Source organism: Pyxicephalus adspersus, chromosome 4 (genome assembly GCF_032062135.1).
Source record: "Pyxicephalus adspersus chromosome 4, UCB_Pads_2.0, whole genome shotgun sequence".
Classification (NCBI taxonomy): Eukaryota; Metazoa; Chordata; class Amphibia; order Anura; family Pyxicephalidae; genus Pyxicephalus; species Pyxicephalus adspersus.
Window position 1 is genome coordinate 130,740,446 of NC_092861.1, and position 22,564 is coordinate 130,763,009.

The following is a 22,564-nucleotide window of genomic DNA, read 5'->3' on the forward strand; positions in this document are numbered from 1 at the left end:
GCAGATTTTCGCCCGATAATTGGCCGATGCCGATTATCGGGCGATAAAAATCTGACGTGTGTACGTAGCTTTACTCAGGCCTTGCCCTGGAACTAGCATACAGTCCAGTGTTGGAAGAGTCTGCTTTCAGAAGAAGTTAATAGCTGCAGTCCTGGCTGACAAGTAGGGAAATAGCTGTGTTCTGTAGGATAAAGCTTTCTTATCATGCATGCAAATGTCTGTAAACCTCATTTATACACAAAGTATTACAAATATATGGACTGTGATCTCTCTGTTCTTACCAAGCCTCATTAGAGGCATCAACAGCCATAATAATAACAATGAAGCTGTAATATTAATACAAGGGAGGATCTCAGCATAGCTAGAGACATGTGCACTGAAGCGTGACAGATACACTGCAAATGAGCATCCCAAGCTGTTACTGTGTTATGCAGTATAACACAATTCTGATGCTGTGTGGGTTCTCATACTCTTACATCAGGTCGAACAGAAATTCTTTCCTGATTTCCAATGACTGGCCTTTTATTGTCTGGCTAAAATATGAAAGCTGAACTACAGGCAGATTAAAAAAAATGCCAATGGATAAAGCTTCAATAAAAATCATTGTTTGCAGCTTGTACATTCAACTGGTATATATGGCTAATTATTATCAGCCTCCTGCTATCCCCTGTGCAGCAGCAGCACACAGACTAAGAGGGGGCCAGCATTTCAGGGAAACACTGTTACTTTCAGGACAAAGTAACAGTGTCTACACAAAGACACCCTACCCCTCAACCTTCAATACATAGCCAGTGATGTTCTTCTGCTGCACCTCCCTCTGCCTGCATTAGAATTCCCAGTGTTGAACGCTTAAGCAGAACAGTGACATCACTACTAGATCTGAGCACTGTCACATCGGAGAAGTTTGCATTTGCCCCTATTCCCAGAACCCCCTGGTTCTCTTGGTAGTTTAGGCTGCTGAGGCGCAGTGGAAGCAGTGGGGAACACTGGCAAGGTGAAATCAGTGGTGCTCTCCTATTGTCCAATTGCAGGTGTGGACAGATCGGCTGTCCTTAGGTCCTTTACAAAAGTGCCTGATTACAAATCCTTTAGGTAACACTGTCACCCTGGCCATTTAAGTGTCAGAGGAATTTTTACATGTTCATTTTTTTATACTCATTCTTCCAGCACTTCTTGCCTTTGTATTGCAGCTACCACCAAAATACACACTGTCAGTGGGTGTCAGACTGATGGAAGACAGGAATGACAACTTGGGTTTATGGTTTTCAACTTTTGCCAATTTGTTTGCCTTGCTAAACACTTTGTGAATGGTGGCATTCATGGGCGGCAGTGCCCCTAACAACCACTAGTCAATGGGATGCTGCCCACCATATATGTCAGTAACCAATGGGCGTTGGTTGCATTGCTAATACTGTATAATAGCAGATAATATTTTCATTGACTGATGGTTTTTAGCAGTGGTGCCAACCCTAACAACCACCAGTCACTGATAACAGCAACAGCTTTTTACATCAGCAGTTGAGCTCCATCCTGTTTTTACCTACATCACAAATGGTATTTACCAGCATGGTTTTACAATAAATGAGTTTACAGACAATATGGACCCTTTGTTGAATCTCTAAAAAAGCCCTCCTGGCTGAGTTTGTCCATCACTAGTGGGGATTGCTGAATACAGTGCTAATGCCTGAATGACCTATTCCCAGGACCAGGCTCTGCCAATAGGTGGTTTTGCCTAGTTTTTGAAAATGCTAACTTTTTGGTGGATCTAGAAGACTTATGTTACTAATATAAATAGTTACACAAGACCCAAGGATTGTAGCAGCTCATAGTTTATGCCTGTTTCCATAGTACAGGTTTCGTTTAGCCTTATCAACCCTTTTCAGCCTTACTACTTATGTAAATATACTTTTATGGGAAAGGCTGTGCATCCATTGACAGTCCAGAATTTCAGGAAATATCTTGTCTCCTGAGTCACAAGCTTCCCAGTAATGATATTAGCACGCTCAGTTATCCATTTGTACTGCGAATCATTGACCCGGCGCTCAGACAAGAGCCACAATTGCATTTCGGCACAGCACAGTGATGGATTTCATGTCAGAGCACAATCCGCTCGGCTGATCTGATCTTGAATGGTTTCTGCAGTCTCCTCCTATCCTACTGTTCACTTCCTAAGGGAACCTAATTGAATACTGCAGAGAAAAAATAGATTGTGTGTGCATTGTAAAGCACCAGAATCTCTTCATCTCCCTCTTTCCCCTCCATTGCAGACTATTTGGAAATAAAAGTAAGTGCCATCTCATGTTTCGCCATGTTTGTTATGTTAACCAGAATATATCTTTTTGGTCTTTGCAATGTGCGGTATATTTTCCAAGGTAAAAAGGGTTGAGACAAACATTGCCACACACAGTGATAATTACCGCTCAGCTATGAAATAGAATGAGCATCATTAATTTTGTTCAGCTGCAGTGTTAAGAGGCTATTTGCATGAAAATTGCAATGATCGCTCTATTTGCCCCATCTTGCAGCCAAAATTCTTTTTTTTTTAATTTAACTTTGGAACACTATTTCTTCCACAATCAAGCGCCATATTACTAGCCAACCAACCATCCCGTGCCACATTTTATATTTATAGCATGCAATCATTATATTCCTCTGTGCTATAAAAAGTTGGCAAAAATCAACGCTGAACTCTGAAATACATCATGTTTTACAGGGATTTACACAGGATTGTCAAGCTGGTGACCTAAGATTTCCCTCTTGCATTTTAGAAATACAAACTGATTAGCTCCACGTCCCCAACCTGTGAAAAAAGGCTATAAAGACCATAAATGGCCAGCAGAGAACTGATGGACTGATTATGCCCTTCTTAGAATTTTCCCAGTCAAGTACCTAACAAAGAATTTGTAATTCTGTTTGGCCAGCAATGTGTTGTAGGCACCCCTCAAACAAACCACAGTTAGGTCCTCCAACTCATCTGAGCAGGCCTTCCCCAACCTGTAATTGGGAAACAAAGAGTAGAAGCATACTGATGAGAATACCCTTCTGCACTGCTTTCTGTCAGGGAGCTTCTAGTTATGGATGGACAGTGTTCAAACCAGAATTTTTTTTAAGCCAGGTGGGAAAAAACTGTAGGTGTGTGGCAGCCCTGCAGTGTTCTCCCCAGCCTCTTTTATCTGGGGCTGGGGAGAACACTAATGGATTTCAATGTGCAATACAGAAGTGCCCCTTCTTCTTCCAGTCAAGGTTCTGTTGTGATATTATTCAAATTCGGGTACTTATGCTAGTTGCATTAAAATTAGTTAGCTAGTACACTAGTGGATAGATGCACAGCCAGGTTAGTCTGGTAAAACTAGATTACTGTTGGCCACCACTCAAATATCCAATTTTGTTTTTCTCTTGGGAGCAATCCAAAAAAAAATCACCAGCCAATGAGAGTTCTCCCCCTAATTACTAAAACAACTTGTAGAACTGTGTTTTTATAGAAAATAGTAGAAAGTGTTTAAGAGTGCCCTAAGATTTTCTTTTGATTCAATGCTTTTATCAAATCTAACTTCCAATTTATTAATAATGTTAAAGTGTATGTTCCTGTAAACTGCTGCCTACCATAAAATTTCGAAATTTTACAAATTTTTTTTTACCGAGACTTTTATTAGAATTGTCTTCCAAACTAAATAATATAAAATGTAAAAAACTCACTTTTTTTATATATTAACATCAGGCAAGAAATGCCAGTATTGTAAGAGATGCTATGAACACAGGCACTGATCATGTGATTGTCGATGCCAGATCCTCCTACTAATCGCCCACTGCACCACCAGTAACTGGAAACAAACTACTTACTGAATGGGAGGTACACACATCTGGTACCACATCTCACTAATAGCAATCTTAAATGTGAATATTGGATTTTTTAAGTACCATACATACCTAAATATCTTTATAAAATCACATAATTTATTAATATACATTTTGTTAATAAAAGGTAATAAAACAGAGCGTCTATACATGATTCATCTATATCAAAAACTTAATCATGAAATGTTCCACATTCTAAATTCCTAAATCCTTTAGTTACAAATTATTACATGTTTTGAATCCTGTGTTCTTTACGCGTTTCACCATTTGGCTTCATCTGAAGAACATATTTTCATATGGAGCAAATTCATCATCAACAGTATCCAAATTTGACAAAATATCCCTTCGATTCTCTTGTGCTGAGCTTCATATATTGTGCCATTGTCATGCTGATTAATTCATACTATCACGTTTACCAATAGACTGAATAGTGCAGTCTCAGTACCCCAAAACTAGTGAATTGTCACTGCAATATGCAAAAAGAAAATAGTCAATATCTACTTAATACTGTGCTTCCAGGGGTTTCAATATTAGATAAGGGTGCAATCAGTAACAACCTTAACCATCTATCGCTGAGGAGGGCAGAAGTGCACAGGTAAGTAACTGGAAACCAATCACAAACGCTTCCAGTTGTTGGTTGGGACCAGCGTTAGTGAATCACATTGCGGTTTCAGGAATTGGTACTATACAGGTATGTACTCTTAGCTGTGCAATGGAACGTAGATTACCACTTTCCCAGCATGCAGCATCATGTCTAAGAATATTGATTTACAGATTATTGTCAGGATCAGGTTATGTAGTGATGGTTACCATCCTTATCTCGCATCTCCAGGTTCTGGATTTAAATCCCAACCTGGAGTGCATCACAAATATGATTATTATTAATATTGTTATTATTATTAATAATAATAAACAGTATTTATGTAGCACCAACATATTACGCAGCGCTGTACATTAAATAGGGGTTGCAAATGACAGACAGATACAGACAGTGACATAGGAGGAGAGGACCCTGCCCTGAAGAGCTTACAATCTAGAAGGTGGAGGGAGTATCACACAAAAGGGGGGGAGTTATGTAGTGGTGGAAGTAGTGAGGGTTTTAGAAGACAGAATAAGACGAGTAGGCAAGTTTGAAAAAAATGGGTTTTGTGCTCCTATTTAAATGAGCAGTTAGTAGGAGCAAGCCGATTAGGATGAGGAATACATAATTGTATGTTCTCTTTGTGTAGGGGAATTTAAGTACCACAGCCCACAATTGTACACATAGATGTGTTAGAACATTATCAAACTGACCCATATGGGAGGTTTTAAAATGTAACTCCTTGACATGAAGACTGGTGTGAATGGTTAATATTATATTGACTGTATATAAACACAGAAAATAATATATTTCAACTCCCCAAAGCTAAGTGTTTAATAAACCAATGCATTTATAGCTTATTTAGTTTTTTTGTCCTTCCCAAGCTATTGGATGCATATTTACAAAAATCTCCATGCATTGTGTGTTCATGAACAAATTGATTCTGCGGTAGTTTTTTTCTTTTTTTTCTTTTTTTTCTTTTTTTTTTTGCAGCCTTAGCATAAATCGGTCATATGATGTTCCACTGCAGAATTCAATTTCACAGTTCAGTTAGGTCCTTGATTATGCTGCCAAATTCAGATTAATGTTCGCTTAACTAACATGAATCAGGGGACTTCTGGCTAACAGCCAGCAGTAATACTGTGGGTTTGATGGCAGTGTCGAGTTTATGCCCTGGACATCTCTGAGCTCTGCTACTGATATTGACTGATTAAATGAATTCAACAGTATAATTATTTGTAATAGTAATACAATAGACGTGTGTCAGATTCACCTTAGACAAGTTGAACTCACAGTGTTATGAATACATTGCTGAGGGGTTCATACTGTACAGATTTAATTTACAACATATTTGGGCCATGGAGAAATATTTTGTATAAGCAAGAAGGAGCAGCAAATTCCTAAATCTATCACAGTTAGAGTTATGTCTCATGTTTGATTTTGTAGCAGCTACTAAATCGCTGTCCGTGGTTTTGTTGCAATGAAAAGGAAATTGCTGTCAATGAATGGTTTGTGTTCATTCGGCAATCCTATTCATTGAGGTGGTCTTGTGATCTGATGAATAGGGTAATAATCTTTTTCTTCCTTCTCCATTGGCCAATCCCCATGAAATCCCTGGTATTCATTTAAATAAGGTCCTGGTGGTTGATTGACAGGTAGTTTGTGCAAGGTTTTGCATAGCATGGCCGCTTGATATAAGCACCTAACCCACCACCATCAGAGGCCACATTATAGTAATGGGGCAACAGCACAGGAAGCTCTGGTTTAGTATGGGCAGTAAAATAGTGGAAGCCATTTATAAAATATAGATGGGCTGTAGTTAATGTATTATTAATAATATTATATTATAAGAGCAGGGCAAGTGTCAAGTTTGACAGATGACCAAGCTGGTTTTGTGAAGGTCAGTTGTATAAGTTTAGTATATTTCCAGTGATCCATCCTTTACATTATGCTTTGTTGTAAGTAGACCAATGCTGCATTGTACAGGTTTTGCACAATAGGACAAAGTCTTCCAAGATAAAGATGCCAAAATATTTGTAAATTCTTAAAAGAAAAAAGCCTAAAATAAAGCCTTTATCTATACATGAATAGAAGTCAGGATTAGACTGCTATGCTGACAGCTCCTCCAGGGTATAGTGGTATTCTGCTGTCACACCTATGACTAGTATGTTGGGAGTTATGAATCATGTACTCTGTTGGTGCTCCTTATACAGATTTTCTCCGCAACCACCAAACCCAGTAAGTTATACTGGTAGAGCCACTTTCCCAATGTAGTCAGCAGGGCTGTAAACATTGTAAACATGAATTGTTTTCTGAGTCTGGTGTGCCTGGGTATAGTTATATTATTCCTTGGAAAGATGGCCAGATCATGTGTGCATGTTCCACCACCCTCTATATTAATGGGCAGACTTTAGCAAATGGGAATGACTCAGAACATTTATAGTTCTATATTTGCATAAAATAAATATACTGCACTTCATTCTGGTTCATTTGTTTTGCAGGCAGACTACGATCGAGCACAGGTATCCATGAGCCCCCCGCTAACCGGATCTGATACATATCCTCGAGGTCCTACAAAGCTACCTCAATCCCAGAACAAGCCCAGTTACCCCTCAAGTAGTTACCAGTATCCATCCGTTTACCATAAGCCATCTCCCTACCACCAACCCCAGCTTCATGGGAGCCCTCATTTCATGTCCACAGGTTCCTACCCCAGCTCTCCCAGTACAACGTCCAGTGTTTACCCCCCTCCCAGCTGGGGCTCAGCCTCCGATCAGCAGCCATCTAGAGTCTCACATGAACAGTTTAGGGCAGCTCTTCAGCTAGTGGTCAGTCCTGGAGACCCTCGAGAGTATCTGGATGACTTTATTAAAATTGGGGAGGGTTCGACAGGAATCGTTTGTATTGCAACAGAAAAACACACGGGGAAGCAAGTTGCTGTGAAAAAAATGGATCTCAGGAAACAGCAGAGAAGGGAACTACTCTTTAATGAGGTATGTAGTTTATTTCTATATTATAATCTGTGGGAAACTAATCAAAAGCTTTGGCTACTGTTTTTTTCTTTAAACAAATGCTCAAAAATTTCAAAATGGTAGCAAGGGTTTATAGTAATTTGGGAATTGGTGACATTATTTCCATCACATCTATCTTATGCCAGCGCAACAGCTGAGCTGTTAAAAAAAATTCCATGGATATGGCCAAGATTATGTTTGAAATGCTTATTTGCTTAAAGTCTATCAGGGTTATGTCAGGGTACCCAAAGTGCCAATTATACCAATAAAAGATATAACTTCCTCCACTTCACGCTATTTTTGTGCCTCATTCATATACTTTTTTGTGTACCAATAAGTTGCAAAGCTGTGTGTATTTTTATATCAATATATTTTGTTTGTGAATGTTTTACTGTGCAATTTGGCCTGTCTGTACACATTCTTAGGTTCCCAAATGTCAGCAAATGCACACAGTAATCATTAAACAGGAGGACAGTGATTGCTGGCCTTGTATTGATATTGCTAGACAAGTTGTCATGAGCCATGGTAAGGACAGATATCCTGCATACCTCATATCTACTCTATAGGTAATTCATGACACCAGTAAGTACCATTGATCCAGCTTTTTGGCCCCTGAAACAGTTGTCAGCATCCAGAAGTACTCCATCTTGTTTGGGTGAAACTAAACACCTTCTTCCAGCAGAGCAGGTAAAACGGGGCAAATTCAATTTTGTCTCAAAGCTCCCTTTAATAAAAATACACCACCAAGTCTCTATATAGCAATAAAATGTCCTAAATGAATATGGAAAAAAAAAATGCATGTGAAAAGTGCCATACTCAATAAATCAGGCCCTAGGTGATCCTATAAGTTTTATTTTGCTCCTTTGGTCTGTAAATACTAGTAGTATAATTTATTTTACCTGAATTTGCTTTATATTGTGTATTTGTATATTTATATTGTATAAATTTCGAATATATGGGTATATTATATATATGGAATATCAAATTAGACTGGAAACACCTGGGGACGGAGATGGTATATGTGTCAAATAACCCATGTAAAGCATTATATGATTGCACTATATATAAATGGTTCAAATAAAATAAAAGTGAGTTTTTTTCTTGTATCCACAGGTAGTCATCATGAGAGACTACCATCATGAGAATGTTGTGGATATGTATAATAGTTATTTGGTTGGAGATGAGTTGTGGGTGGTCATGGAATTCTTGGAAGGTGGAGCCCTGACAGACATAGTCACCCACACAAGGTATGTATTGTGATGTTTGGTAGGATGTCAGTACAGTATGGGGATTGGCATAGAAGTGATATACTGTATTCAGTAATGTGTTATATGGTTGTTTTTTATTCTACAACATTATACAGAGAATGACCACTAACTGATTGTCAAACTGCTTAATGTCAAAAATGTACATCTATCATTTTCCCAGCTAGGGGACTCACCTTCTCTATTATCCGTGGTGATCATTGCCACCAGGACATAAAGTAATAGGACATCAAAAATAATATTACTTTCTTCTGGACAAAAATAGAGGGAAAGTGTGTAATAAGGGCAAATTCTCTTAGAAAAAAATTGACAGGAAATATCATCAATGAAATACAAAAAATACAAAAAAACAATGCAAACTCCACCATCTTCCTTACTGCTGTACAGAGTATGATATAGACAATAATGAGTAGCAAAACATCTACAGTGTATATATGCAATTGGAGCTTCCAACAAAAATAGGAGTAATAACTCAAAAGGGTGCTCCAGCACAGCACAATATCATAGGTATAGATCCTCAACTATCTTGGGAGAAGGCCCAAAGGCAAGTTTTATTGTTTTATAACTTTTCCCAAGCATTTTATTGGAGGATTACAACATAAGCAATGACTGCTGTAATTACTTTAGACAGGATGGTAATAAATTAGTTTCTTTATCTTAGGGCTGAAAAGATTAAACCGACTCATCAAGGTTAAGGTAGAACCAGAACAAATTTTTTTTAGCATTTTTCTTAGAATCTAAAGTTCAGATCAAAATGTAAATTACTTTCCATAGTCCCTTGGCATTGATGAATTACACTGATCTCACATCTCTTACCCAAAATCTTGATAGGATAAAACAATGACTTTCTTTACTTCATTGTGTAAGACATCTTCTCAGTAGATATAGGGCAAACCATTTGCTCAATAGAATGTGCCTCAAAGAATGTGAGAAGAAAGACAAAATTTTAGACCAGGTTCAGACACACTCCATTGCCAGACACTCACCTGCCCACACCACTTTGCTGGTTCTGACAGTGGCTGGCAGCAGGTGGCACTGAACCACTCAATGCACCCTCATTCATCCTCTATTGGGCTGCTGCCAGTGCCTCACCCTAGCAGGTGGCTCAAAGGCAAACAAATTCTTCCAATTGGGACACATGTTGCAGGGACATCTGTCCAAGGCTGGGTACACACGTGCAGATCTTTCATGAGTCTTTCCAACAACAAAAGACACACAATGCATGAACGAGCACTGTACATACAGCACTGTTCTACTCTTTAGAAAGGGGAGGGGGAGAACGACGGAGCTGCACCCTACTGCACTCTCTCCCCTTCACTTTCATTACAATCGTTCGGCGTCCGTGGACCAGGACGGATGACGAACGCTGTACACATGCTAGATGCTCGTCCCTTATCAGCCCCGAGGCGATATTCAGAGGAGAATCATCTGATATGTGTATGAAACCTTTGAAGGAAAATCTCACAGGATGGTGTTACCCCTTTCATACTCTATCCAAAACTAGAATAAAACTATAACTACACATTGATGTACAAATTTAAGGTTTATTAGAGAGTAAGTGCACTTTAAAACAAAACACAAGCACATATTCTGTTTGCCTACTTCCCCTGAACTGACAAAGGAGACTGCAGTTCCCTGCAAGGGCTGTGGCACATGCAAAGTGTGAAAAAGTTATGGAGTCAGATACATAGGAGAATCATGATCTATCAGAAACCAGTGGAGATCCACTCATAATTAAAATATTTGAACCAAGTAAAATTCATGGCACCCACAAAGCTGGTACACACAACCCTGCCCCATACCCCTCCTATTTATATCCAAGAAAGCATTCCTAGCTTGGACATAATTTGGTTGATTGGTTGCAGTATGTTATTTTTGTTGTATTGAATTGTAATATTGTTTTACAGGATGAATGAAGAGCAAATAGCCACTGTGTGTTTATCTGTTCTGAAAGCATTGTCTTACCTGCATAATCAGGGAGTAATTCACAGGGATATAAAAAGTGACTCTATCCTGCTGACCAGTGATGGACGGGTAAGGGACTTCAAGTACTAATCTCAAACAAAAATTATTCTCCAAATTGCTGACAATACCCATCTGTTTTAATCCAAAACCCAGCTAAAATATTTGGAGAAATTTTAGATTTTTGGTTTTGATTGATGTTTGTGACTCTGTGTCTGGAACAAACAAAAAAGACAAACAGAAAACAACAACAAATGAATACGAAAAAATTACAGAGTTTCTAAACTTTCCCAATCTCTAGTAAACAAAAATTACATTTTGTGTTGCAATTACAGGGGAAAATGTCTGAAGTCAGCGTTTAAGGTGTTATTACAAAAATAATTCTGTAACATTACCTGCAAACTTTATTCCCTAACATTTTTTCTTTTTCAACACATGTAATGTTTTTCCATGGTTTTACCTTTTACATTGATTAAAAGCTTATAATAAATAAATCTAAATCCTATCAATCTCTTCGGGGCAGGCTCCCCTCCTCCTGTTTCACTGTCTGTAATTGTCTGTCATTTGCATCCCCTATTTATTGTACAGCGCAGCATAATATGTTGGCGCTATATAAATCCTGTTTATTATTATTATTAATAATAATAATAATAATAATAATAAAAAAAATAATTGAATATACTAAATAAAACTTCTCTTAAACCATGATGCATAGATTTTTTAGCCGTTCTACCAGCGATCTTTATCCACACACCCCTCCCTCTTAGACCCCCTATAATAAAAGATCAATTGTTTGATCAATTGTTTTGAATTGTTTTTTAATTCCAGCTTTTAATGTCGCTGAATTTGTTATGCCAGATAATTACCAGTATCTTTTCTGACATTGATTTTTATATTTTTAGATAAAGCTCTCTGATTTTGGATTTTGTGCACAAGTTTCTAAAGAGGTTCCGAAAAGAAAATCCTTGGTTGGAACTCCCTACTGGATGGCCCCAGAGGTTATCTCCAGACTGCCATATGGAACAGAGGTTAGCCTTAAAATGATATGGTAATGATATGCTAGGAAACCAGTTATGTAATAATTTCAGTAAGCTTTAAAGTAGCATTATAGGATTTGTGTAAGTGCCTTCTAGAATATATTAGAGGACATTTTGCTATCTGCCAGTTAAATATATGAAAATCTGTTGCTATAAAATGTTTTGTATGTACAAATTGGACCTAAAATATGTGAGCATTTTTCGTGTCGGAAAATCTTTTCTAAATTCACCTTCCACTTCAGGATGCTTTTTATTTCTGGTACCACATTTGACTTATTTCTTGAGATCCTTGATTCAGTTATATTTTGCAATAGATTGTGACATTAGAAGCATGCTTACACACTCATTACACTCTATTTATAAAACAGGGAATCTGACATTCCCTCAAAACATTCCCTGTGGGGAAGCTTCCAGGTCTATATGTTTCAATGTCAGTAATTGATCCCGATGAGGGAATATTTGAGGGAGTTTTACACTCTCCAGATTATTTCTAATTTTTATAAAACTGGAGACTGAAGCTGTCTTTTGAAAAATGATGACTGTCTGGTTGTCTCCCTGATTTCAGGAGTTCTTGCCCAAGTATTTATCTTGTGGTTTCCTATAAAACCCCTACACAAGCTCACAATGGGTCTGTTGAAAATGGAAACACACAAAAATATTGGACTGCTTAGTGTAAGTTCTTGGGCAGATTTTCCTTTAATTCCTTTTCTGGAAACAGAACAGGTTAAAATAAGAAATCTTTTAAAAATAACTGAAAAATCTGTGTTGCATTATCACCAGAACAGAAGTCTGCATTAGAAGATTTCCCGCACCTTCTGTTAAGTTACTAACTATAACATTTAACATTTCCAATCACAATGACTGTAGCAACCTTGACAAATAGGACAAATTCACCAAGCAGGGAAACAGATAGCATATATAGATATATATAATACTTATAGCATGGCAGCGTTCTATTGCTTAGGTATTTTGAGCAAAAGCAAACTGGCTACCAGACAACTCTACAGACTGAACTTTGAAATGTTATTTACAAAGAACCAAAAACCAACACTATGGATTGCTATTAGAAAATAAACTTAGGATCTAATGAAAGGAGATTTGTGAATGACGCCCCCATAATACATTTTTTTTTGAAAAGTAAAAATTACTGAGAGGATCTCAATATCTTTTTGTTCTCAGCATTAAAACCTTGACAATGGTTTTAACGCCTCACAACTATCCAAAGCTAACAAAAAAGTTTTGCTTTTAGGTTAGTTCTGCAGATGTAATCTAGCTGCCATGGAAACTGAAATTACTTTAACAAGAAACTTGGAAAAGCTTTAGTCAGATTGTTTTATTAAAGCTATTCTTTTACATCTCCAGGTGGATATTTGGTCTCTTGGAATTATGGTGATAGAAATGATTGACGGAGAACCTCCATATTTTAATGAACCGCCATTGCAGGCAATGCGTCGGATACGAGATAATTTACCACCCCGAGTCAAAGATGTTCATCAGGTAAAGCATTTGCCAGGGAGTTTTCTTTGTTTTAATCAAAACAAGCCCATATTTCTTGATAGTATAAACATTAAAGTGGACCAATACTGAAAATCATTTTTGCAGTACTGAGATGAATAAATACAGAGCAATGGCCATGCCATCTAGTCATGCAGTTTCTGATGCACGGAAGAATTCAAATTGGATAATTCTCCCCTTGAACAGAGATCATGTTACCAAAGACCAGGGTACTTGATGTTACAACTGATGAAACATTTCTCCAAGAAAAAAAAAATCTTTCAACCCTCCTAGTTTTTCATTATTATACCTACAACACCAGTTAAAGCAGTACTGGCGTCTTCTTCCTACGGTTCTGGTGGGTGGTCCTCAAAGATATAAATAACAGTTTCAAATGATGACAGGGCACTGCTCTGTAGAACCTTCTCCTGTGAGCCTAGCGTGGCTTGTTAGTACACTCACATGGGTCATGTCTCTGATGCCCTGGGCTCCCAATTTAAGTTCTCAGTTTAGGGGTCATCTATTTGAGTTGGAAGGCTTATAAATTAGTAAAATTCTTTAGTGTAGGGTACACATTGGCAGTAATATTTGGTGGAGATGTAACATTTAAGTCTATGTGTTCTATAGTAATAGTAGTAAATAAAACCAGTGGCCGATGTAGCCAACAGCGGCCCCCTGTGCAGACCTTGGGGACCCCAGGCCTCTATATCCCAGTAGCAGTCAATCCAAGGCACAAACACCTAAGCTCTTCCATAGCCTAATGCACACACAGCCCCCCTTACCGAACACCATCCCTCTCTGTGCCTTTAGTCTGGTCCTCCATCACAGCACGCTATGTTTAAAATGTTGCATGGGAAGAAGCAAAGCAGAGTCAGCTAGACAGCACATCTCTTTCCACAGAACTTCCAGTCCACTCCTCCAACTCAGAATAAGTCGGTCTGAGACACAACATGGAAAGCAATGAGGGAGAGACAGGGCTGCTGTGCCACCTCCTTATGTCTGCCTCTGGACTTACCCTAATTTTGTTTTTTGGTATCTTAGCAATCTATTTGAGGTTAAGCTTAAAACCACCAGCGTCAACCTCCAAATACCAAGAGGACTTCTGGTCGGTTAGTTGTTAGTAAACTGCAACAAGGGCCCCATATCTGTAGCAGGCAAAAAGCTGCACACTGTTCAGTGCATAATGATAATCCCCTTCACACTAAAACCCAAAGTCAGTTGCCTCTTAAACTTGTCTTACCAGGTTTCTTCAGTGTTGCGTGGATTCCTAGACTTGATGCTGGTGAGGGAGCCATCCCAAAGAGCTACAGCACAAGAACTATTGAGACATCCATTCATGAACCTCTCAGGACCCCAGTCATGTATCATACCGCTAATGAGGCAATACCGGCACCACTGAGCTTATCAAAACATATTCAAACATGGCGGAGGAATCAAGCTACACACATGTGAACAAGATGAGGGAATCAGCCACAAACAACTTCAAACAACACAAAAAATGCAAAAATTAAAGCAGCTACTTCTCAAAACTGCCTATATTTCTGTACAATGACTACAAGATGAAACGCTGGGGTGTGCTGGAACGGAAACCTCACTTTTCACTCTGCTTTTCCTTTGGTTTGTTTGGTTTTTTTTTTCATTGATTGAAAAATGCAGATTTTTACAAAGGTTCTTTTGAAGTGAATTTAGATATTAGTCTGGACATATCTCCAACTCTTATTTGACAGAAAGGGAATTTAACGGCATTTATTTAAACAATGTAATATCCTTCTTTGAGGTATAATGCACTTTTTTTCAGAGGTAGGAGTGTACCGTATTTTGAAATGAATTTGTAATTTTCTGTATAATACTTTTGATAATTTGCAGTTTTTTGATGTTATGTAAACATTGTGCCAGTTCAGAATCCAGGTGTAATTTACCAAACATTTTCCAAAAAAAGTGAAAAAAAATTCCTACTTTTATAATCCTTTTGGAGACACCCACATTTCTGCATCAGTGTTAATTGTCTATTTTGCGTATTTCATGGCACATCTTGAAATTCTAGAGTGGTTTGCAGACTCTTTCTAAGGCCCTCTCATCACCATTAGTTAGTGTTACAAGAAACAAAAAATACTAATGAGAATATTATCAAAAAAAAATTATAATTAAACACAACTTCTAGTACAAATTAGTTACTAGAAGATCGACATTTCCTTGATAAAAATGACCCACAATATTTAAGACACCGTATTTAATTATGTACAATATTCATTGCTCTATGTATGTATAGGTCCCATATGTAATAGACATGCAGAATAATATTGAGGTGAAGTTGCTTAGCCATTTTAATCTTTATATTTTACATTCTTGCTGTTGTTTATATTTTGGTTGTTTTTTTTTATTATTTTTTTTAGATTGTGATTATTTTTTTTTACCAAGTTTGTGAGTTGACCCTTTTCATTTTTTGTGGGTTTCATGCATTTTTTTTAATTTATTCTTAAACTAATATATTTATTTTGCTATTTATGTTATTAATTTAAATCCCTGTGATTCAATATCCCAGAAGACTGCAGCTGTCAACCTTCTACGCGGGTATTTTTCTAAATTGTCATCATATTTTCATTGTGATGATGTTGTAGAGTGTGTTTGACTCAATACACTTGTGCTGCTGTCTATATTTTTTTATGTCAAAAAAAAAAAATGGATGACTACAAATTTGTGTTGCTTGTTGAATGAAATTGCATGTCAACGCTAGGCCTAAATAGATTTGTGTTTTGCAGCCACTTTATTCATATTTATTTAAAATGCAAAATAAACTTTATTTATTAAAGAACTTGTCTGCTTTTATAAAAAATACTTACAATGAATTAAGGGTCAAAAAAGTCCCACACAAGTAATTTGGAAATGTATAGGATTACTTTGACGTAGTTTAGCTTTTTGCTTATTGTTATTATCCCAACATTTTTTTGTATTGTCCAAAGCATAAAATGTGAAATAATAGGTCTGATTTATTAAAGTTCTCCAAAGTCTGAAAATTATAGACTACCATGGGAGAACCTGGGTGATCCAGGAAACCTAGAATGGATCTTAAAAATCATTTGCTATTAGTCCTGGACCAGATCCTTTCCAGGTTTGCTGGATCAACCAGTTTCTCCCATGTACATCTATCTTCTCCAGCTTTGGAAAACTTTAATTGATTTTTTTCGACCTTTTATAGAAGACAAATATACCATTGGTGTTGATTTAGCAATAGAAAATAAACTGCTCACATAGCAAGGTGAATTATCCCCATGCAAGACATACAGTAGTTCACTTAGCTTAAGAATTGGGATGAAGAACTCTCAACTTCAAGCATCCAATCATGTTAAATGAAAAATCTTGCTTATTCTGATTTTCTTGCAATTGATTGAGTATTGTTTTCCAAGTGAATATGAAGTATTGGTGAGCGAACAGCCTAAATTCCTTTAGTAAAGAAGAAATTTATCTGCATTCAGTACTAGGTTACAGTATCTCTAGAAAATGCATCCCTACCATAACCCCATATACTTACCTTACTCACTTTCCTTTACACCTGGCAAAAAAAAATACTTGCCACATCCAGATTTAGAGGAGCATGTGACTTGCCCCTCCCAAATGGTGTCCAGACATAGCAGCCATTCACTTTCACATGATAAAAGGAGTAATATCACCGGTCCTCACTCTGGGATCCTGGAGTCAGCTTCAAGTGAGCAAAAAGCCACAAGGAAGGGAAGATAGACTGAGTATAAAGGTGTCAGGGAATGCCCTTTCAAGAGATGCAGTGACCTTGCCCTGCAAGCTTTTCCCTATATAATTCAGTATGTGAAGAGTATTAACACAAAGGGTCTCTCCAGTAACATTTATTACCAAGTATTTCTACCAGTACAAATATTTTTTTTACTTCTTATTACAGACCAAAATGTGAGAATGGTTCCTGGGGGTGCATACTATAAACAGCTGTTAATTAAAACTATTTATCCTAAAGTAACTGGGAAGTTCTAAGGAAGTATTCTGCATAGGATTAGGGGTTGATTTACTAAAGGATTGCACACTTTTCACACACAAGAGATGTTTCACTTCACAGCTTAGTGAATGTGATGAAGCTTTGCTTACATCAACCATTCAATCATATTTTTTTTATATTATCTTTCATGTAATTGGTAATTCTTTACAAGGTGAAGTCTTACTTTTAAGTGAATTTTATTTCGTAAGGTGATCGAGACGTAATCCTGCCCCTGTACAAAGCATTAGTCAGACCATATCTGGAATATGCAGTCCAGTTTTGGGCAACAGTTCACAAAAAGAACATTGTGGAATTGGAGAGAGTGCAGAGAGGGGCAACTACATTATTAAAAGGAATGGAGGAGCTCAGCTATGAGGAGAGATTACCTGAACTAAATCTATTCTCCCTTGAGAAGAGACGTACCGTATAAAGGGGGGATATGATCACCCTGTATAAATATATAAAATGGTCCATATAGAGAACCATCTTCCCCATTATTCACTTTGAAATCATTACAAAGAACAACAAGAGGGCACTCCTTGCGTCTGGAGGAAAAGAAGTTTAAGCTGCAGATAAGGAAGGGATTCTTTACTGTAAAGTCTGTGAAAATGTGATTGCTACTACAGATTGCTTTAGGGAAAAGCTGGATGTTTTTCTAAAATCACAGAATGTATCTGGGTATTAAAACTTTAAAGTAACGATGACTAAAACTGTTGATCCAGGGAACATCCCTTGTTGGAGCAAATTGTACCAGGGTTTATATAAGTTTTTTTGCCTTCCTCTGGATCAGCTATGGGGATTTATACCTGGGATTATTATTAAATATTATTATTATTATTATTATTATTATTATTATTATTATTAATAAACAGGATTTATATAGTGCCAACATACTACGCAGCTCTGTACATTAAATAGGGGTTGCAAATGACAGACCAACGCAGACAGTGATACAGGAGGAGAGGACCCAGCCCCGAAGAGCTTACAATCTGGGATATGTTTATTTCCCTAGTGGTTGGATTTAACGGACTTATGTCTTTTTTCAACCTGACTAACTATGTAACTATTTGATATTGCCATCCCCTGGGTGAAGGCAAATTAACCCTTGCAAGCCCTTCATTCACCTTGGTGTGTGAATAGCCTAAATTCCTTTAATAAAATAGCCCCATAGCAAAGCAGTAGTTTTCTGATAGCGTCCCTTTAAGCTGTAGCGGTTAGCAGGGCTTGACGATCGATTCAAGGGCAGGCACGTCTCATAGTCGCCTCCAAAGACCGGCCCCTACATAGTAGGCTATAGTCTTTCCGATTTTTATTAATAGTGACACAGAAATGTAATTAAATCTTCTGGTGTGGTAAATAGATTTTTTTTCCTTTGCATCTCATGGGACCTGTAAGACCAGATGTTCCCTTACAGAGTCAATAGATTGTTCCATTACACTTATATTTACCAGCGACAAATTACCCTGAAATATGTTCTTTGGAAGTTTTCAAGCAGTGAAAGGATGATTGCAGATTCATAGATAATCTATGGTGTAGCACTGATCTATTAATTCTGAATCTAACCATACAAAAGCTATGTGATTAGATGAATAGATAAAATGACCCCCATTATGTTGGCATTATTTTCAGCTTGCATTGTTTATTTTTAGCAAGGCCCATATAACTCTGCTTAGTTTCCTGTCTCTGATTGTCCATCTACCCAAAATATCAATACGAATTTATGTCAGATGCTTCCGGTTTGCGGATAAACACAGCAACATGACCGAAATAAAGATCGTTCTTCCCTTTTACTCAGCTACTGATCCAATGGCCTTAATTTATTAAAGATAGACTATCATGGGAGAACCTGGGTGATCCAGCAAACCTGGAATGGATCTGGTCCAGGACTAAAAACATTTTCTATCTAATAGCAAATTATTTTTAAGAAATCCTTTCCTGATGAAAGTGTATCCTCTCAAACCTTGGAGAGTTTTAATAAATCAGACCCATTGTTTGAATGAGTTGGCTCTGTAGATGCCCTCCTGTATAGGAATAATGACAAACCATAAAAAGGATTGGGGTGTTTGAAACAAATACCTTGATAAGAAGATTTACATTAGCCTGATCTCATTTACCTCTATATATGTATATATATTTTCCCTTTGCATTGTTAGAGAAGTCTCTGTCCTATGCAGAGGTCAGACTAACCTTAGTGCTGCACGCACAATGCTGTTCTGTTCCATGGAGAGTGGAGCTGGAAAAACAAGCAATTGGCTCATCGCTATTCTCTGTTTATTAGGAAAATACAGTGATAGTCCCTGCTGCCAGGACAGATTGATGAATGACATCGTACTCGTCTCATCTACCATGTGTATGTAGCTTCAGACTAGAGGATTTAAAGACTTGAGATTCAAGAGACCTGGATTCATAGTGCATAAAAAAGTCAAGAACACTTTTTCAGATTGTTCTTTATGTTGTACACAATTGTTTATGTAAACCTGATGTGTTTTGCTCCAGCTATAAAATAAATGTGTGAACTAAATAAGGGATCCACATTTTTGTGCAAAAGCTTTGGGCCTGATCTAATAAAGCTCTCCAAGGCTGGAGAAGATACACTTTCATTAGTGAAGCTGAGTGATCCAGAAAACCTGCAATGGATCTGGTCCAGGATTCAAAACATTTGCTAACACATAGCAAATGGCTTTTAAGAAGTCTATTCCAGGTTTTATGGATCACCCAGCTTCACTGATAAAAGTGTATCCTCTCCAGCCTTGGAGAGCTTTAATAAATCAGTCTGTAGATCTCTGAGATCTGAGACTAAAAATATGTTGTTTAAATTACACTAAGAAGGTGAGAGTAAGCTTCTATTTTTCTATTCATATACTTTTTGGTAAATCTAAACTTGCATTGGCAAAAAAAAAAAAAAAATACTGCCTATCTGTAGACCCAACATGACCATTGCAAGAAAGTTTTTGTTCTGCCCTAATCAGAATGTGTACTCTATTAAATGTTTTTTAAATATACCGGTACATTTACAAGATAGCTACTTGATATCAACATGATAATAATGTGTATTAATGTGTTAAATGTGTCTTATAATTATGTTTCAATATTCTCCAGCCACTGGAGCTATCCAGTACTTCCAGGTGTGTTGAATACCTGCTCTCCCACTATGTGATGTGGTTCCTCCCACTAACTCATACATATCAACCTATAAAGTTTTGAGCCTTATGACTAAGTACCGATAAGTACGAAATGCATCAAAGTGCTGTCATGAATCACCTGTGTTGGAATGTAAAAAAAGCACTTACTGTATATGGCATACACTGAGGACTTCTTGTTGTATTTTACAATTGGTTGGGACTAAGTAGGGTCCAAGGAGCTGGTGGCATTACTTTGGGACAGTGAAGGCGGTGTGATTTCCCTAGCTGCAGGAGGAGTCAGAAGCAACCAAAACTTGGATGAAGACTTGCAGATCTTATGTTTGAAATTGCGAAGCTTTATAAGATTTCTGTAAATGACACAACCAACTGGTGACCATTAATGGTTCTGTAGCATTGGGTGTTTTACACAATAATGCTTATTTTGTTCTAATTTACAAAACGCCATCAGATAAGTTCCAGTCCATGAACAGGCAGAGGAGGGACTGCAGACAAGGACAAAGCACATATTTAATTATTAGGTCATGAAAATAGGGCTGATGCAGAAGATCAGTTTGTGATTATTGGTACATTAGGCAGACATTGGAGGGAGTGCTGACATAAGCATTTCTCTTGTTCTTTGCTACATGTGTGCAGCGGATTGTATCCATCACATGACAGGTGGCTGATTAGGAACTCCGCACATTTCTCTCATGAAAGAAACAATTATATTTTCTCGGGTCCTGGGAATGTAGTCATTTATTTTTAAGGTCTCAGCAACACCATAGTGCTGATTTTAACAAATCTTTAATTAAGGAATATCTTTTACATTGCAATTATTTTAGGTTATCAGCTTTCTCTTGATCCTAATATCTTTTTATTAAATCCTTACAAGCTATTCTCAGCCTTTGGATCTGCAAATCGTTCACTTTCAAACTCAAATTGATTAGTTATAAATTCTCTGGTAATGGTAATAGTATTGTCAGCAGCATGAAGAGGTCACAGTACCTGAGAATTTTGACCTGCAGTAACCCAATTCAACGGAGGTAAAATTAGAACTGACCAACCAATGACCTGATTGGTTGGTGTGAGCACATTGGCCAAATTTAGATTTGCTAAGATTTTATTGAATCAAAAAAAAAAAAAATACAGAGAGAAGCAGCACCTCGATTTACTTTTATTTATCTATAAGAATGACTCTTCCTGGTGGTTTGGGCAGTAGTCCATGTCTTTGAAACAAGCATCACTGGTTTGACTGGTGGACGTGTAGCAGTTACACCAGAACTAAATGCATATTGGAATGTGGCTTCCTAAAAAAATTCAAGCTAAAGCCCTCAGGAATGGATGATGGGTAAAATGTACTCTTTAATATAATTCTTATATGTCCATATTGTGCCCCACCACCAGCAGTTTGCATCACTTTGTTGTGCTGCTGCTTTCCACATATGCTAAGGACACTTTCTGGGGGAGCCAGTTAGCTAACTGTATGTTTTTGAAGATGTAAGAAACACAAGAAGAACATGCTAGATCCTTGCAGATAGTGTCCTGGCCAGAAGTGTAGCCTAGGCCCCTCCGGTAAACCATTAACATATTGGGTCTGATTTATTAAAGCTTTCCAAGGCTAGACAGGATACACTTTAATCAGTGAAGCTGGGTAACCCAGCAAACCTGGAATGTATTTCTTTTTGCTAGCAAGTGTTTTGTATCCTGGATCAGATCCATTCCAGGTTTGCTGAATCACCCAATAAACCAGGCCTATTGTGAGATCCCTTTGCTGCACCACATACACATTTTACATCTTTAAATGTGCAATTACAACTTACCAGCAACAAAGTCCCCACATCACCCATCTCCAATTTTCCTAAAAATAATAGTGCTACAGCCCCCTCAGATATGATGTAGGAACTGGTCCACTACAAACAAGAAGTACCTAAATGATGACTTATTTGGCAGGAGCACCAAGTTTTTTTTTATTGCGGCTGCTTTTTCGAACATATATATATATATATATTTAAAGTTACATATACATGCTAAAGCTAATTTAAGATATGATTTTCATAATCTGTAACCTCTATAAGTTTAGATTTAACCAATGCTACCCAACATTTTCAGTCCAATGTCAAAAGCAGTGGTGTCAAACTCCAAAAGCCCAAATACATTGGCTATGTAAAAATATAGCTATAAGTGGATGAGGGGTCAAAAAAAAAATCAGCCCCTTCTGAAGACTTCTCTTGTTCTTAT

The 22,564-nt window shown here is 37.5% G+C and overlaps 1 protein-coding gene across 3 annotated transcripts in view; it reads left to right on the top strand.

Annotated features, from left to right (window-relative positions):
• Positions 1-16,016, top strand: part of PAK5 (p21 (RAC1) activated kinase 5) — a 71,871-nt gene extending 55,855 nt beyond the window's left edge. For all 3 annotated transcript variants that reach the window (XM_072409631.1, XM_072409632.1, XM_072409633.1), the window contains 6 exons: positions 6,937-7,428; positions 8,560-8,693; positions 10,619-10,745; positions 11,576-11,701; positions 13,073-13,207; positions 14,448-16,016. In XM_072409631.1, coding sequence (XP_072265732.1) covers positions 6,937-7,428; positions 8,560-8,693; positions 10,619-10,745; positions 11,576-11,701; positions 13,073-13,207; positions 14,448-14,603 — 1,170 coding nt within the window. In that variant the 3' untranslated portion in view covers positions 14,604-16,016. The remainder of the gene's footprint in view (positions 1-6,936; positions 7,429-8,559; positions 8,694-10,618; positions 10,746-11,575; positions 11,702-13,072; positions 13,208-14,447) is intronic.
• The last annotated feature ends 6,548 nt before the right edge of the window (positions 16,017-22,564 follow it).